Source organism: Sceloporus occidentalis, unplaced genomic scaffold (genome assembly GCF_023333645.1).
Source record: "Sceloporus occidentalis isolate IW3139 unplaced genomic scaffold, rSceOcc1.0.p SCAF_3, whole genome shotgun sequence".
NCBI classification, from domain to species: domain Eukaryota; kingdom Metazoa; phylum Chordata; class Lepidosauria; order Squamata; family Phrynosomatidae; genus Sceloporus; species Sceloporus occidentalis.
Genome location: NW_028316983.1, coordinates 198,107,248 through 198,123,855, shown reverse-complemented (window position 1 = coordinate 198,123,855; position 16,608 = coordinate 198,107,248). Strand labels below are relative to the sequence as shown.

Sequence of the window (16,608 nt, the reverse complement as noted above, 5' to 3'; positions counted from 1 at the left end):
GATAAATTTAATTCATTAATTCATTTGGAAAAAAGGATCCAAGTAGTAAAGACTTCATTGCTCATAATGCATATAGGTGGAAATCAAAACTGGAATTTGGCATAATAGATCATCTTTTATAATGAGCAATATTTTCGTCACTATTTTTCCAACAATCCTGAAAATGTATCTAACATGTTTTGAATGATGTAAACCACTGTTTTGGATTTTATTTTTAAATTACTTTTTTTTAAAAGCCCATTATAATTACAGGAGTGCAATTCTTTTTCTCATTGTAGCAGCCTATGGCTTCAGGTTCCTGTTGCTTTTCCTTCTTATAGAACTTTGTTGTATGCAACTTTGAAAAACTGATGGAATACAGTTTTAGTTCATTCTCTTTAAAAGCAATGCTCTTTAAGAGGCTTCAAAATATTATCAAGATCAGTTCAAACTGACACATCTTCCCTACTATTAATAATAAGACTGAAATATACATATTCCAAACTGAAGAATCACAGGTCAACCAGAAGTTCTAATTTTTTAAATTATGCTCAAAAGGGAGGTATTGTTAAAACAGTCTTCACCCCACCATCTCCTTGCATTACAATCAAGTAACTTTTTTGCTGTTGGTGATTTAACAGTAGTAACATTCTACTACTTCTGTTATTTTAAAAGATATCTTAGTCAAATGTACTAATTTAAGCAAGAGTTCCAATAAAAGAAAGAAAGAAAGAAAGAAAGAAAGAAAGAAAGAAAGAAAGGAAGGAAGGAAGGAAGGAAGGAAGGAAGGAAGGTTGGTTGGTTGGTTCAGGCACATAATTTGTCTATCTTTTGTTAAATCTCTGTTTAAAATCCCACTAACTTTGAAATTCAGAAATCCAAACTTTGAGATCTCTGCACACTCTCCAAACCATGCTTAAGTTATTTATTTTAAAAGCATGTATAGGTAAGCACATGCTCAATACTCTGAGTGATAAAGTTTAGACACTGCAGCATTTCTAATATGTTCCTTGTTGAGTATGTAAAATGTGTGCATTTGTGGGTGCTTCTGCCTGAGATGATGATTTCATGAATGATACTTGGCTTCCGTTGTTTCCTCTGTAGCCCATAGCTCACTGTGGTGGGTTTGTTGGATTTACTATAAAGGTTCTGTTCGCACCCTGTGGGTTGGGTTAAGAATTAGGATTTATGCATTTACTTCTACTGCTGCATTGTTTATACAGCTTTGGTTTAGTTTTGATCCCTTTTTTTGCCTTTGAGGCTCTTCCACAGTGTCAGCTGCTGACTGATAGTAGGAGAACGGCCTCGTGGTGTGAATGAAAGGGACCTAGCGGTTGGTAAACAGAGATAAGGAATAAATAGAGCACAGGCAAAAGGAGATAGTTCTGTGAGAGCCCAGATTGCCGCCAGTCTGTTCAAGTGAGATGCAGTGCCTGTCCTTTTCCCAGATTAAATTAGTGTGCGAAATCTCCAGTGACCTCCTCCCCTTCTCCCCATACTCTTTAGCCAAGCTGAACAGCCTCTGCTGTAAAGTATTCATTTTATCCAGGGACAAGTTGGACAATAGAACTCTCCCTGATACTTATGGACAGCTGTCGTCATTCAGAGGGCTTTTCAGTATTTCATTTTTCATAGGAGTTAAAAGGGTTTATGCCTTGTAACTGAAGAGAGGGCAGAAACACATAGACGCCAACTCTGAGGTTGCCTGGAAAGAGGGGGGAAATACACCTTTGCCAACCTGTGAAAAACTGCTCATCTTGTTGTTTTGCTGTTGTTTAAAGGGATTTCAGTACAATAATGTGATTATACTGAAGCATGAACTGGATGGAGGAAATAACAATCAGCTGCAGGAACACATAGGGTCTTCAAAGTTACTGTAATTATTGAAGGTCACTAGTCAACCTTTCTGACTGTCCCATTCTATTCTCTCCCCAGTATTTGTGTTTAAATTTTGCTTCCTCTTCCCTTCAGCAAGCTCCTAAGAAACATTACAACCTCATGAGATACCTTTGTGGTCTCATTTTTTTTTTAGTGATTTACTGCAAATATATTCAGCATCTGACTGATTAAATAGACCTTCGGCAACCTTGAGGGTCACTGTGTAGAGTATGTACATAGAAAATGCATCAGCCCATTGTACCCTGGCAGCTAATGAGATTGGTCGTTAAGTAAATGACACAAAGCCTACAAAAAAAGCTTAGCAGCTCACTAGAGTATCACAGAGTGTCCCTGCACACCACACAACGACACAAACACTGGACTAACCTAGCCCACCCCTGCTTTATTCTACATCACTGCTTCCCTGATGTCAGCGCGAGAGGCAGAACAAAGGCTAAAAGGCACACGGTAAGTCAGTCTGACAATTATGCCCTAGGGGAAAAGTAGAGCAAACCTTAGCCTAACCATAGGCTTGAAAGTCCGTTTTGGACAAGTAGGTCATAATGAAGGGATTGCTTTTGTGACACTTCTGAACAGAGGAAATGTCTTTGGAATTAGTGCTTTTTTTCTCTGGATGTCATCTTTACAAAAGTTTGGAATTTCTAAAGTAAAGCAGAATAGGATGTACAGTGAACTTAATGTTGCTGTGACTTAGCATGTGATGGGTAGACATGCATTCTTCGTCATAATTAAATGCAATAAATGCCAGCCCACTAAACAACTTTTACAAAAAATTATTGTTTTCTAGATTTCTTCAACAGCAACATTTTTAATGATACATAGTAGAAATAACTGTGTATTAATTTCAAATTTCAATCTACATGCCAGATGCTTATTCACTTGAATAAATGGCATGGCATTTGTAACCATGTGTACCGAGATGAAGCTTTTTATCATCTTGGATTCTGAGATGGAAACTACAGTATTCAATCATGGTGCCTCCTCCCTCCTGCCACATCTGACCACTTGTTTTTGCTGAAAATAAAAGAAAGCTGTGAGGATGTGTTGATTACAGACTTAACATCAATTGCTCCCCTTCTCTTTCTCTCTCTCTCTTTTAATACATATGAGGTAAAAACAGCATCTAACCTTGTTTGTTTACCTGTGTGTGTGTTGTTTTAATGTGGAATAGTAATGACTGAGTTTAGTAGATCAAAGGATCCCTTTCACTACATCTGTTCTTTTCTCATGCTGGAAAAAAAATGACAACAGAAAGTTGTGAGAAAGTCTTCTTTGAGCACCTGAAATATTTTCTGCTGCTTTTCCCTTCGGTATACAGGAATAGGAGAACTTAAAGTTCAAAGAATAGTTACAGTATATTCAGATGAATCTCAAATTTCACCCTGAAATTGAGAAAATATGTAGATCGAAATGTTAATGAAATGACAGATTTCCATTTCATAGACAGAAATATTGGGTATTCACTTGTCTTGCCATATGACCTTTCTTTTACAGTTCTGAAACTACATTTTTAAAAACAAGCAAGCTTTTTTATTTATATACCTATGTTAGAATAATCACAGCACTTTATGAAACTTTTCCTACACTTTAAGCTCATCTCGCAAAACCTCATCCCAGATATACTTACCTGGAAGTAAATGTCACTGATTTCAGCAATACTTACTTCCCTGTGTGTAATTTACAATGTAACTTAAACATGTGTACTTTACAGTTTGACTTAAAACTACAATCTAGACACCAATAAGAATCTTCATAGGATGTTTGAAAAGTTAAATTGTCACCAACGTCAATAGCATGATTAGTAATCTGTGCATGGAAGTTACCAGGTTATTCATCCACAACTGTACTTTACACCTTCAATTTCTTCTGCTTGGACAGCTGAATGAGAAGTGTGTGAACAAGCTCAAGTTGCTAATTACGACTTTGCCATATGTTCATAGGTGTTTGTATCCCAGTAACATGTGTGTTTGTTTAATTCCATATAACATAGAAGACAACTGTTAGCTTTTACCAAATAAATAAATAAATACATAAATACATAAATAAAACACTGCAGGAAAATAACTGTATCTAGTAAGCAATGCTAAATTCACCAAACAGCATGATTTTTTGGATAGAACGCTTTCTTAATTTATCTTAAGTGTATAGTTAATTTTCCTCTGTAGAATCGAGTTTTTATCTATAGCTGTAATATCTCATAGAAAACTTTCATAAGGCCATCAGGTGCTTTGTCCTGTATTGTTTTTATGCCGCAAGGAGTAACAAGTGGTAGCTACACTGGTTAAGTCTTCATCTATCCAGTTATGACATCCATGTGTTGGTTTAAAGAAGTAAAGGTACCTTTTGCAATACTTTCATAAGAACCATGTCCAAAATATGTGTTTAAAAATAATATATCAGTCAGATGCTCTGATAGAATTTTTAGTTTTACAAGTCCATGAGTTCCCTGTAATAAGCATCCCTGTATCTCAACGAAAGGTAAAAATAGAAAGATTTAAAAAAAAATCCAGCCCTCTCACATGGGTTGTTAAGATGTGCAATTATTTTATCACCTCATAACAGGGACAGAGCCCTGGGACAGGAAGAATGCCCTCTTAGCCAGAACAGAGAACACAGCTGACAACAATGTACTTTACAAAGAAAGCTTTATTGATCAGGCTGCTTCTAAAACTAGATTTTCCCCATCTTCATTACAGAAACCAAGAACTGATAAGTGTGTACTATCCCTCCCCTCCCCCTCCACACACATCAATAATCTTTTTCAATATACTTATTGACATTGACATCTATTTTCCAGGTTGAGACACACAGTGTTACCTGTATAGCAACAGATAACCACATTTTATGGTACCACATTTTAAGTGCAAGAGGCTGAAGATTAAAACTTGCTATCCAGTTGTGTAAAACAAGATGAAGTTTGTGTAAAAAGGTTCCTGCCCACTTCCAGGGCAGGAACCAAATGTTGTTTGCTGGTTACTTCACATACTCTTAAAGTAGCACTAAACTTGAGTAACTTCAGACGAATTTGTTCATTAGTCTTTAAAATATAAACTTGAAAGTCTAGCTCCTACCCAAAATCCAAGTCAAATAAATATCAATAATTGCTTGGTACAAAGTGAAGGGGAAGTCCCTTCCCTGGGATTCTGTTGTACATTGGAATATATAGTGCTGGGCCAGGTGGACTAATAAACTGTGCAGGTATAAAGCAGCGTCTTATATTTCTATGTTCCTGTGTTTAAAGCTAGGTGCAGAGCAGATTTATAATTATATCAAAAGTTTATTGTCAAAAGTTAACTTTTTGCCAGTATGTTTATTATAAATGCTTGATATATATAGGGAGTAAAATCAACAAATCTGAAAAGCACAAATTTTCAGAGCTGCAATAAGTGACTATGTGCTTAACTTTTGCTCAAGTTACACAAACTAATTGAAATTATGCAGCAATGCTTTGCTGTAATTTTTTTTCCAGATCGCAGATGTAGCTGCCAGGTGTTATTTTACTTTTCTCTGTGTTTTGGAACTTGCAGCAGCGTTGCTTGCAACTTGCTTGCTCTGAAAAGTTAATGCCTTGCTGAGTTCCCTAGTGTTACTAATTATTTTCTACTTTCTCATAATGCAACAGGAAATGTATCCCTATATACCAGCCTGTTGTGTAAAAACAGCCTGCACCCTATCCCCACCATGCTTTTAGAATACGTGTGAACAGCTGGATCAGCTGATTAAAAATAACTCTAAGTTTCTGAAGCATGTTGTGGGCTATCAGATCAATAATACCTGCACTATGAAGAATTTACATGATTCTACTTCTGCTTATGCTCATGGTATTTTTTTTAAAGCCATTCAAAAGTGATGAAAGAATTCTTTGTCCTACAATATAAGATATATGGTACTGAAAAAAATTACTTTGCATTCTCAGAAACTGTGTCTGTTGCCACTAACTGATATTTACAATGTCCAAATGCAATCAAACATTTAAATGGGACCTCTCCAGTGGGAACTATGTTTTCATGATGCTGAATAAAATTGTTCTTCGGTGACATTTTCTTGTCCCTTAATTATAGTATGAAGATATAAATCCATTTGCAAACAAAATTGCTCCTTTTTCTAAATTATGCATTTTGTGCTTGTAAAAATAGACCAGCAATGTCAATTTAATGTCCCTTTTTTGCATTTCTCTCTTGCATCCTGATCCTAAATACACGTACATAGACATAAGCTTAAACTAAGCTTAAGCAAGGCTTTCTCCCCAACTTGTGTGCTTTGAACTATGGACTTTATTGTTTATAAGATGCTTCACTAACTACTTCATTTGTGAACACATGCATTCCAGTCTCTTCTTACACATCTAAGTTTTCAATGAATATAAAACAGATGCCAGAAAACACCTTGTAACCTACAACTTGGGCTATATAGGTATGGATGAAAAGAAAGGGTTAATGCTATGTGTTCCAAAATACAATAATAACAGTTTGTTTTTGGATACATATGTTGTTTTTAACACTTTATGAAAAAACAATCATAAGATAATCTTACATGTATTTTTGAGTGATTAAAATCAAAATAATTCTGTGACAATACCTCATTTGTGCTAGAGAGGAAAAGTAGATAAATGTTTGGGTTTGTGGTCAAGTTGTTTGAGCTTTGCTTTATGCACTCTGTGTGGGAACCATCATGCTCAGCAAAAAGGGTTAAAGAAAATGCATTCTGTTGCATCTGCTTATTAAATCCCTTACTTTAGTAGAAATTCAAATTTTGTAAGATTATTCGTTTTATTGATGCATATAATTATAATCACAAGCCATCTGCTGATTTGGCAGGCATGGTTAAAATCTCTAACTCTCATAACCTTTCAAGTACAGTGCCCTTGGGACTCTATTTCACTTTTATATTTTGGAAAACACATATGAACAAACACAAGAGGTCATCTGCCAAAAGTCAGACCTGTTTAAAAAATCCCTCAGTTTTAAAGACCCAGGAGAGAAGAGTAAAGAAATATTTTTTCCAGAGTGCTGTGTGTGTGTGTTTGTGTGTGTGTGTGTGTGTGTGTGTATTTTTAAATTCTGTCTTCAGGAAAAGATTATTCTTTCAGTTGGGGAATTTCAATTTTTGCTAGGGATTAAAGCTCTTTTCCTTCACTCTTGGGACCAGGGTACCATGTCTAAACTGAAAGAACAAATATTGCTTACTTTGGCTGTTACAGGTGAATGAAAGACATTTGACCTTGCTTGTATTTGAAACATATTTTATTCAAAGAATGGGTGTTGCAAAAGAGCAAAGATACATCACAAAACACAAAATCTTTGGTTCGTATCTTACCAGGATGGGCAACCTTAGTGAGACATCTCAGTTTAAACCCACACCTGCAGCATGTTGATAATAATAATGGCCTACTTTGCTAGATTGTTTTAAGGGTTACAATAAAATAATTGTGTCATATGCTCTGACCATTTGAAAGAGATATATAAATCCTAAGTATAACTATCTGGAAATGTTCCCCCAAAATGTCTTTCTGGACTTTATCAGTACTTCTGGTTCTAACATGGGAGAGCAGTTACCTTTCACCATGAAGATTATGGGTTTTTCATTTTGAATACTAGAGTGATACACAAAATATAGTGCCAGCTCTTTATTATCATGACTTGCCCTTTAAAAAAATAGACCCATTTGTGTCCTGCTCACCACTTATTTGTGCTTGTTAGGTGTCATTCCCTTTGACCTTTACTGACAAGAGAAAAAAAAGTTTGTCAAACTTGAATCACATTGAAATAGTTCTTCATTTGACTATCCTGAAAAACTGAAACAGAAACTGAAGTTTTAGTAGAAAGTGCAGTGGAAGTGGAGTTGACAGGGTAAAGGTCAGAATATGTTAGAGATAGTAAGAAGATGCTCAGAGTGCAACAGAGCTTAAAAGCCAAACAAACTTTTTGCCATTAAGAGATCTGCCTTGTTGTGTTATTGTAAGCTAAAACGTTGCCTTCTTTTAATTAATAATAAATAAAGACTGTGATGGATCATGCCTATTGCATTGTACCTTTGGGGAAAGTTTAATTCTTACACTGCACTCCTTAAAGGGAAAATAGGGGGCAACTGTACATATTTCAAAGCATGGTTAAAACTAGAGAAACTGGCTGATTGTAGCTCTGGTTTATTTCACAACTAATTAAATATGACATCTGTTGAAACTCAGGAAACTACGCCTCCCCCTTTACGCAGAGCAATTTGAACTGCTTGTCTTTCCCATAGAAATCACAATCATTTTAGAAATCAAGGAAATACTAAGCAAATAGTATTAAAAGCCTGAATCTGTGTGGATGGATTTCTTTAACAGGGGCATAGTACATAAAATGATTGGACACCAAATGATCATCCACAAAACAGTATGGTGTCCTTAGCTTTGATTGTGTAAAATGCATCTTTGTGAACATTCTGGCAAATGGCCACATGAAGAACCAATTCTCTGCACCACCCACCCATGCTTATGCTTCTGCCCAGTTCTATTTGAGAATAAAAGGTTTATAGTAATACAGTGGTTAGAGTGTTGGGCTGGGATTTAGGAGATGCAGGTTCAAGCCCCAACTCACTGGATGATCTTGGGCACACTTTCTCACACATCATGCCCAATGTGTAATATATGAGCAGGAAGAGACTCATATCCTATCTAGACTTCATTAGAGGGAAGAGAATAAAATAAAATAGGCCAGAGTGGTGTAGTGGTTTGAGCATTGGACTATGATTCTGGAGACCAGAATTTGAATCCCTGATTAGCTGTGGAAACCCACTGGGTAACCTTGAGTAAGTCACTCTCTCTCAGCCTTAAAGGAAGGCTAAGGAAAAGCCCCTCTGAACAGATCTTGCCAAAGAAAACGCATGACAGGGTTGCCTGCTGACAGTGGTTTCAGAAGTGACTTGAAGGCACACAACAACAGCAACAAAATTAACCTTACCCTAGGTGTATGCTATAGGGGCTGTATTTTAACAATTCAAATTTTCTGTTTGTGGGTGTCTATGTATAAAGAATATTGCTACTTCCCATATATAACACTCTTTATACAAAGTGTCAGCCAGAACCAGAGTGCCAAGATATAGATGGAAACTTCTACATCTGGAATAGGAATTATATCCAGTCCAAAATCAGATAAGCTATTTTAATATATATGACAGGAAATACCACAAGCATCTCTCCTAAGATTTGAGAGTAAATCCCACCCCCTACATATAGCAAGTTAAAGACCTACTAATTTTGCTTCCTATTTGCTTTTCTCACTCTACCCAGGGATTGAGCTGGCCCTGAATAGGATTCTTGGCCCAGTCAGGTCTGATTCTTTTTCACTGCCATGTTTGTGTCCCTTCTTTTCAGTCTTAAAAAAAGGTTGATATCTTGTTTTAGCTCCCATTCTTTTCTCTGAAAGCTAGCATGAACTGTATGATAAATTAACATTTTCCTGGGAGTATTGCTCAGGCTAACTTATGAATTAGCAAAGGGGAAAAGACCTGATGATGTAAAATTGGAAATATCTCATTATAAACAAAATTGACTAAGCTACTCATTTCTAAATCAGCAATCATATCAAATGTCACTATTATCCTATTTTTGACCATGTTATCCTATTTTTCCCCCTGTAAGGGCAGGCTGTGGCAGTTTCAGAAGAATCTTTTCTTCTCCATCACTTCTCGGGATATTCTCACTGATATAAGGAATGCGCTGGCAGGTTTTCGATACCTAATTTTATCCCCCGAGTGTGTCCTTAGTGTAAAGAGGGAAGGGGCATCATGAAAAAAAAAACCTTTAAAATCAAGCAATGCTGTAACTTGGTTGAACAGCATAGCTTGTAACCTCATAAGTGACAACTGGAAACAACTGTGTTATTATCTTCAGCACAAAACAAACAGTAGCACAAATTTATTTTAAAGATGTATTTTCCCAGCATTCATGCACCAAATTCTGTCTTCCCTGTGATTAAATGATTTTGATTCTCTGTGCCTCATTCTGCACTCTCATCCACTGTGGAAGGGTAGCATCCACAGAAGGAGTGGAGAAAGACATGTGGAGAGTTCATGCAATGTTCATGTCTCTTCATGCATAAGAACGTAGAGATCATTTGCCATGGAGAAGTTGACTTCATTGGTATCTTCAGTGTCAAGTGTTATGAATGAATTCTCCCTGAGTCTTGTATCCAGTACAGTGTGCCCGCGCCATACGCAGCTTACACTGAAGCTGCGCCGCAGGAAAAACAATGGGGCACGTGCTCGTGACAAGCATGCCATGCACACACACAACTGTTTTCAATGCAGTTCGAGCATACCTGTTTTTCCCTTTACATGGGGGAGGAGGGGTCCAGAATAGATCTTCCACATAAGAGAAGGGCCCACAGTATTACAATTAGTTCAAATTTAGAACAGATATTTTCTGGAATAATGATTTCCCCTGCAAAATTCTGCATTCAGTACTATGTAAACAAGAAACTAATATTTTGGCTGTTTCTCTTATTATTATATATTACATTTCAGAAGTACAGTATTTCATGCACATACTATATATTTCATAAAGTTTTCATGTTTCAGTACTTTCCGCTTCTAGATCATGGTTTTGTTTGTGGTTCTGTAAAGCTATAACGGTGTTGTTCTAACTTTTTATTGCTATGGATTCTTTTATATCTTGCTGTTTTTAACTCACCTTTTAAAACCTGCCTTGGAGATCCATTGGGACTGAAGGTGGATGATACTACATTCTGTAAATCAATCAATAAAATCCTATGGGATTCTTTACAATGTACTGCCCATCGAAGAACTGGAAGACTGCAGAAGAAATATATTAAAAACATGATGAAATGTTGGATGCTGGAAAGTGCCTAAAACTTTTTTTTTATTCTGCCTATAGGTTACAATACATTGTTTCATGGTTTTTCATTACCAGCATGTAAGGAAAGGTAAATTTGAAAGCTGCAAGTCTTTTAAAAAGTAAACTTTTCTTTTACTTATAAATTTTGTCTTGAAGAGAAAGGAGTTCTTGTATATTGGAGAGATGACTCACATTGATATTTGATATGGTCCTCCTCTTATTTTTCATTCTCACAGCTGAACTTTCTTCTCCCTGTAGTTTTGCCCTTTCTTCCTCTCATTTCTCATGAGGTGTGTCTTACTGTCCTTAATTCACAAATACTGTCTGCCAGTCTAACGTGTCTTTTTTTAAAAAAGCTGGTATTCAATTTACAGGTGGAAACCTGTTGCTTCCAGTACACTATGCCTGAAATGGAAACCATTCCAAAGTATACCAAGGGAAAGATTGAGCCAGCTTTTTCATTTTTACTTGCACTGACTCACAACAACAATTTCAGGATGTCAGACTTAGATCTTATCTATTTTACTGAAATAATGCCATTTGACACTGCTTTAACTCCCATGGCCCAATGCTGTGGAATTCTGGAATTTGTAGTTTGTTATGACAGTAGAGCTCTCTGACAGAGAAGGCTAAATATCTCACAAAATTACAAGTCCCAGAATTACATAGCATTGAACCATGGCAGTTAAAGCAGTGTCAAACTGCATTATTTCTACCGTGCAGATGAGACCTCAACCTAAACACTAAATTTGGTCAAAATTTATGAATGCACATACTTGAGCAAAAAGGACAGAAATCTGGTTTCTTTGGCATTTACCTAGATGTACTTAATGAACTAGCCCCCAAACCCTTACTAGAGTCCCATTAGACAATGCGTAAAATTTGGTGACTCTGTAATCCAAGCTTATGGATTTATACAGCATAACAGGCAGACCAGCCAACAAATACCCAAAACTGAGGACCAGTTACACTGTCCTTATAAATCCATAACTATGTTAGTCTGGATCAGTAGGCAAAAGGATACTGCATCACCTTTGAGACTGAGGGTGCATCCAGACTAATTAAAAGATCAGAAAGTCCCAGATTTTGTTCCTGTTTTTTTCTGATTTTATTGCAGAGATCTATACATGTTTTGTTTATCCCAGAATATTTTATGTCAGCTCCCGGCATAAGAGACTTTTTATACCAGCTTTCCAAGTTGGTTTATTTTCCATCAGTTTGGATGAGCCCTGAAAGAAAGAAGTTTGTAGCATAAGCTTTCATAGCCTGAGAATGCTTCATCAGATGGTGAATCTACTTCAGATGCTGAGTCTACTTCATCAGCTGTCCCTACCTGCATTAGTTTATAATCCAGGAATCCTATCCCATCTCTCTTTACTTTCAGCTATTTCACAATGTTGCTATTTAAGCAGGTTACTTAACAGACATGTGTAATACTGGTGCACAAGGATCATGACACTGGTGCTACAAATCCTGTGTGCTTTTCCACTAGACAATAATTACTGATTACAGAATCAATAACAATAGCAATACCAATATCAGAGCTTGTATTCATGCTATTGATCCTTACACATATATAATTGAGCTCAATTAAAGCTCCTTCCCCGTGGAGGCCCAGTTAGCCTCAGATTCCAAGTTAAAATCTAGTTGTTTGCCCGAGGATTTGAAGCCTAGTGACATCACATCTTGGGTTTTCAGTTTATCATATTGTATGTTTAATGACTGTTGGGTTGTTTTAAATTTGTTTAGACTGTTTAAAAATGATTTATTATTTATACCTCACTCTGGCCCGGTACAGATGGGTGGAAAGCGCCGTCCTTGGGCCAAAATTAGGGTTTGAGAGTTGTAGGGTTGTGGTGCTGCAAAAAAGAAGCCACTCTAGGCAACTTCTTTTTGGCAGTGAGTTGGTCTTACAGTGTGCAGCTGCTTCAGCATCGACTTGGGGCAAAGATGGGTGGAGCAGAGCTGCCCATCAGTCAAGCCCCTCTGTTAGCTTCTGATATAAGCTGCATGGAAGTTTCTTAATAGAGAAAATCATGTAAAATATGGTTTTAGAACTAATGGAAAACTTTTCCCAACCATAGTTGCCTAACAAGAATGCTCAGGCTTACTTCTGATTAGCTAAGGCGGTGTACAGACCGCCCCTTTGGGGTGGCCTCCACCTGCCCTTTTCCCCGACGGATTGGGGCTTCAGCTGCCACAGCAGCAGGCCCAGAGGTCCCAATCTGCCACTTTTCCAGGCCCCTGGAAAGGGGTGTCCTTAGGGCTTCATGCCCCAAGGACACCCTGATGGTGGCGGGGAAAAAGAGAAAGGGGCCGCTTGGTCCCTTTCTTTTTTGTGTTGGTGGTGCAGCCATGTAGAGGCTGCGCCAGCGACACAAACAAAGGAAGGAGCTCCATTTCGGAGCTCTTTCCGGAGCCACTGAAAAGGCGCCACAGGCGCCCTACTGCGGCACCAAGACATAACGGCCGCACCACACCATTTGGATGCAATGCGGCTGTTACGTCAAAATAGCAGCGCCCGTTTGGACAGGGCGCCGCCATTTTGTATGTACTCCGTACGTACTAGGGTTGCAGGCGTCTAAAAGAGACGCCCCCAGGCAACCCTAGTACGTACAGAGTACGTACAAAACGGCTCTAAGTTATGCTTTTTCAAGTTCCCCGTGAGTACAACCAATTATTTTCTTTGTGTAGTATTTTTAAGAGATGTAAGGAAATTACTTGCAATCACATACTTGTAATTTGATAGTGGCCTGTGTTTTTCTGCCTCTGGTTGGTTTTTGGAATGTGTATATAATGGCTGAATTGGAAAGTAAATACATTTTAGCATATCAGGTTCCTATTGATTCAATGGCTATATTCAAGTTAGGATAATCAATTGGATTTAGCTGATTGCAACACAAGAATACAATGTGTGTCTGCAGTATTCAGTGGCAGCTGTGAACTGAAAGGAATTAGTAGTTTGACCCTGACATTTGCTTGTAGTTAAAAGTTCAATTACTACATCTGTGGTCTATTTCAAATGCCTAACTTAACCTCCGTACTATTTTCCAAGATGTGTAAGGATTAATAGTATTAGAACCAGCTCTGGTGTTGCTGTTGTTATTGATCCTGTAATCCATAAGCAAGGATTGACTAGGAGAAAAGCATATAAGCCAGTACTTGTAGCAACAACAAAATCAGAATTGGTTTTCATTTAAAGAATCCTGTGTCATGTATGTTGCTGGTAAGCCATTCTTGACTACTGGAAAGTACTCCTAGTTCAAGTTATTTTTGTTCAACTTACACCTGCTTGCTCTCTAACAAAGCACAGACCTATAGTTGACTACAAGGGCAACCAGGAACTAATGTATTAAATATGTATGTATATTTCCATTGGTGGTGTACCATTGCTTGTGGTCCTACAGTTTTATATCTCAAGTTTAACCTCCATTTCCTCAATGTTAAATTATTGATTGAACATCCAATAGCAATCCACTACACTTTCCCTGACATGTGTGAAAGAATGAAAACATTCAAGAAAATTCTATACCTAGTTACATCTTCCTGACAAGAAATTGGTTAGAGTAAACCTTTGATACATAGATTTCTCCATCTTTTCTTGCACAGGAACATAGAACATTCACTACATTTTATCTCAGCCTAGGGAGGAAACAGAGAAGAATACAAGTAATTGACCCCCTACTGAAATGGCAGAAGGGAAGTATTACTGTTGGAGGAAATTATAGTTCTTGAATGTGCAGGTGCAACTGCCCATCTCTCAAAGATTAAGCCAAATTGCAATGATCCTGCTTATTCTATTTTTATGTATGGCCAGTTTGCACCTGCAATGTTAAGGCTGGTTGCATTTTTTTAAAACCAACAACACAGGACCATCAACTGTTCCTTTAGATCAACATTATCTATGTCATTCTGAAAAAATCCCCTCTCAACTTTCCCTTATCAGCTAATGATAATAAAAAAGTAGATATTTTAAATATTACACATAGAAGATTAACTAGAATTTTCCCAAATGATGTTTATGTGAAGCATGCATTTGACTCCGAGAAGTTGTGGAATTTTGTGGAAGATACAGAAAGGGTGCAGTTTGACCATTACTTATTAAATACAAGGGCAAAGGAAGAGGGTGTCAAAAAGAGCACCATTTTCTCCCTGTTCATTCATCCAGTTTATATACTTGGACTGAAAAGAGGATATAGGTGAAGAAAACGTAAGGACTATATCAAAGCGAGCACTGAATAACATGAAATCTTGTGTCTTATATCAAAATCAATAGACCAAGAATATGTAAAGTGAACATAAAACTGAGATAACTTGCAAATGATTTTTAAATGATCCACTATACTGATGTCATATAATTATTGCAATCCTTCTTTTATTGTTTTCTATTACATTCTCATTTTGTGATTCTAAATTTTTTTCCCTGGAAAATGTTTCCTTTCTCCTCTGTGGGTGTCAGTTGCTGAGTATTTCTTTAGTGCCTTTCTGATTCCTTGGGATGTATCATTTAGAGATTAGACATAAAGCAATTCTTCCCGGTTTGACTTCTGACTCTCTGCCTAGTGCACTCTCTAAATTTAGATGTCCAGTGTTGCTTACCAAAGCTACTTTCATTCACCATATTTCTATTTATTTGTGCTCTCTTTCTCAAAAGGGCCTTGTAAGTTCTACCTTTGAAAAAAAATCAAAATAAATGCTGTTGATTTTTCTTTATTTCCAAAACTTGGAAGGACCACCATTTATTTATCCCAACAGAACACAGTGCAATCAATTAACTCTGCATAATTTTAATTCCATCCTAAAACATGGATGGGCTGTGTGGGATTCCCACAGGCATCGGCTCAGTAACTGTGGGAGGCAAGAAGTTAGACTAGATAGGTCTTTCAGTCAATCCAGTAAAGCTCCTGTGCTCAGGTGTTACTTCTTTCCCATCTTTTCCCCACACTTTCCTCATTCACTTTGGTTTGATTTGCTTAACATCCTGCCTAAAGAAGAGTTGTGGAAATCTTGCTTACAGCTATATTGTCATGGTACTGTGGCTTTATAATTAATCTTGTTATTGCTTTTTATCTTCGTGAGATTTTTCTGGTCTCTTTTATACTACACAATTCTCTATGATGTAAAGAGATCATATAGCACCTTTGAGACTAACTGAAAAAAAGAAGTTGGCAGCATGAGCTTTTGAAAACTTCAGTCTACTTCCTCAGATGCTTTTGGTGCAATTCTGGCACATTGCTACCACTTACTGTGCTCCATCCTATGGAATCTTGCAATTTATAGTTTCATTTACATCCTTTGAAAGTATTCTGAGAATAGTTAAAACACAATTCCAAGTTTTGTTTTTGTTTTGTTTTTTTAAAAAAATTGTTGTAGTGATAGTCCTGTACTACTGCTGATATTCCACTCCTGCTTGGATTTTCTGTGAGAGCCCCACCAGTAGGAAAATTCTCAGTAATCAACCTCTACCAGTCTTTCCTTTTCCTGAATAGTATAGCAGTATCTATGGAATCTATGGCCGGTTACAGACCGGCACTTTAGTGTGTGACGAGCATGCACTAGGCTTACAAAAGGGCAGTGCTTCCGCACCGCCCTAACCCTAGTGCGTGCTCGTCACACACTAAACGGCGGCGGCCCTTCCATACGGCCGCCGCCGTGAGGACGTCATGGCCGCGCCACCTCTAGACGGGGCAGCGCGGACGTGACGTCCTTGCTCCGCGCCAGGGCGCTTAGTGCGCCCTGAACACGGAGCAGGAAGGAGCTCCGTTTCAGAGCTCCTTCCTGGTTTAGTCCGCTGGGCACAGCCTTCAGACGGCTGCGCCCAGTGGACTAAAAGAGAAAGGGGCCAAGCGGCCCCTTTCTCTTCTCCCCGCCGCCGTGGGGTGTCCTTGGGG

General features: G+C 37.7%; 1 protein-coding gene across 10 annotated transcripts in view; it reads left to right on the top strand.

Annotated features, from left to right (window-relative positions):
• The window catches only part of ST18 (ST18 C2H2C-type zinc finger transcription factor), a 291,729-nt gene that overhangs the window by 113,269 nt on the left and 161,852 nt on the right, over positions 1-16,608 (top strand). The window contains exon 1 of one of the 10 annotated variants that reach the window (XM_089517291.1): positions 2,152-2,325. The exons of the other annotated variants lie outside the window; for them this stretch is intronic. Coding sequence (XP_089373417.1) covers positions 2,152-2,325 — 174 coding nt within the window. Of the gene's footprint in view, positions 1-2,151; positions 2,326-16,608 lie in introns of those variants that run through there. 10 annotated transcript variants of the gene reach the window in all.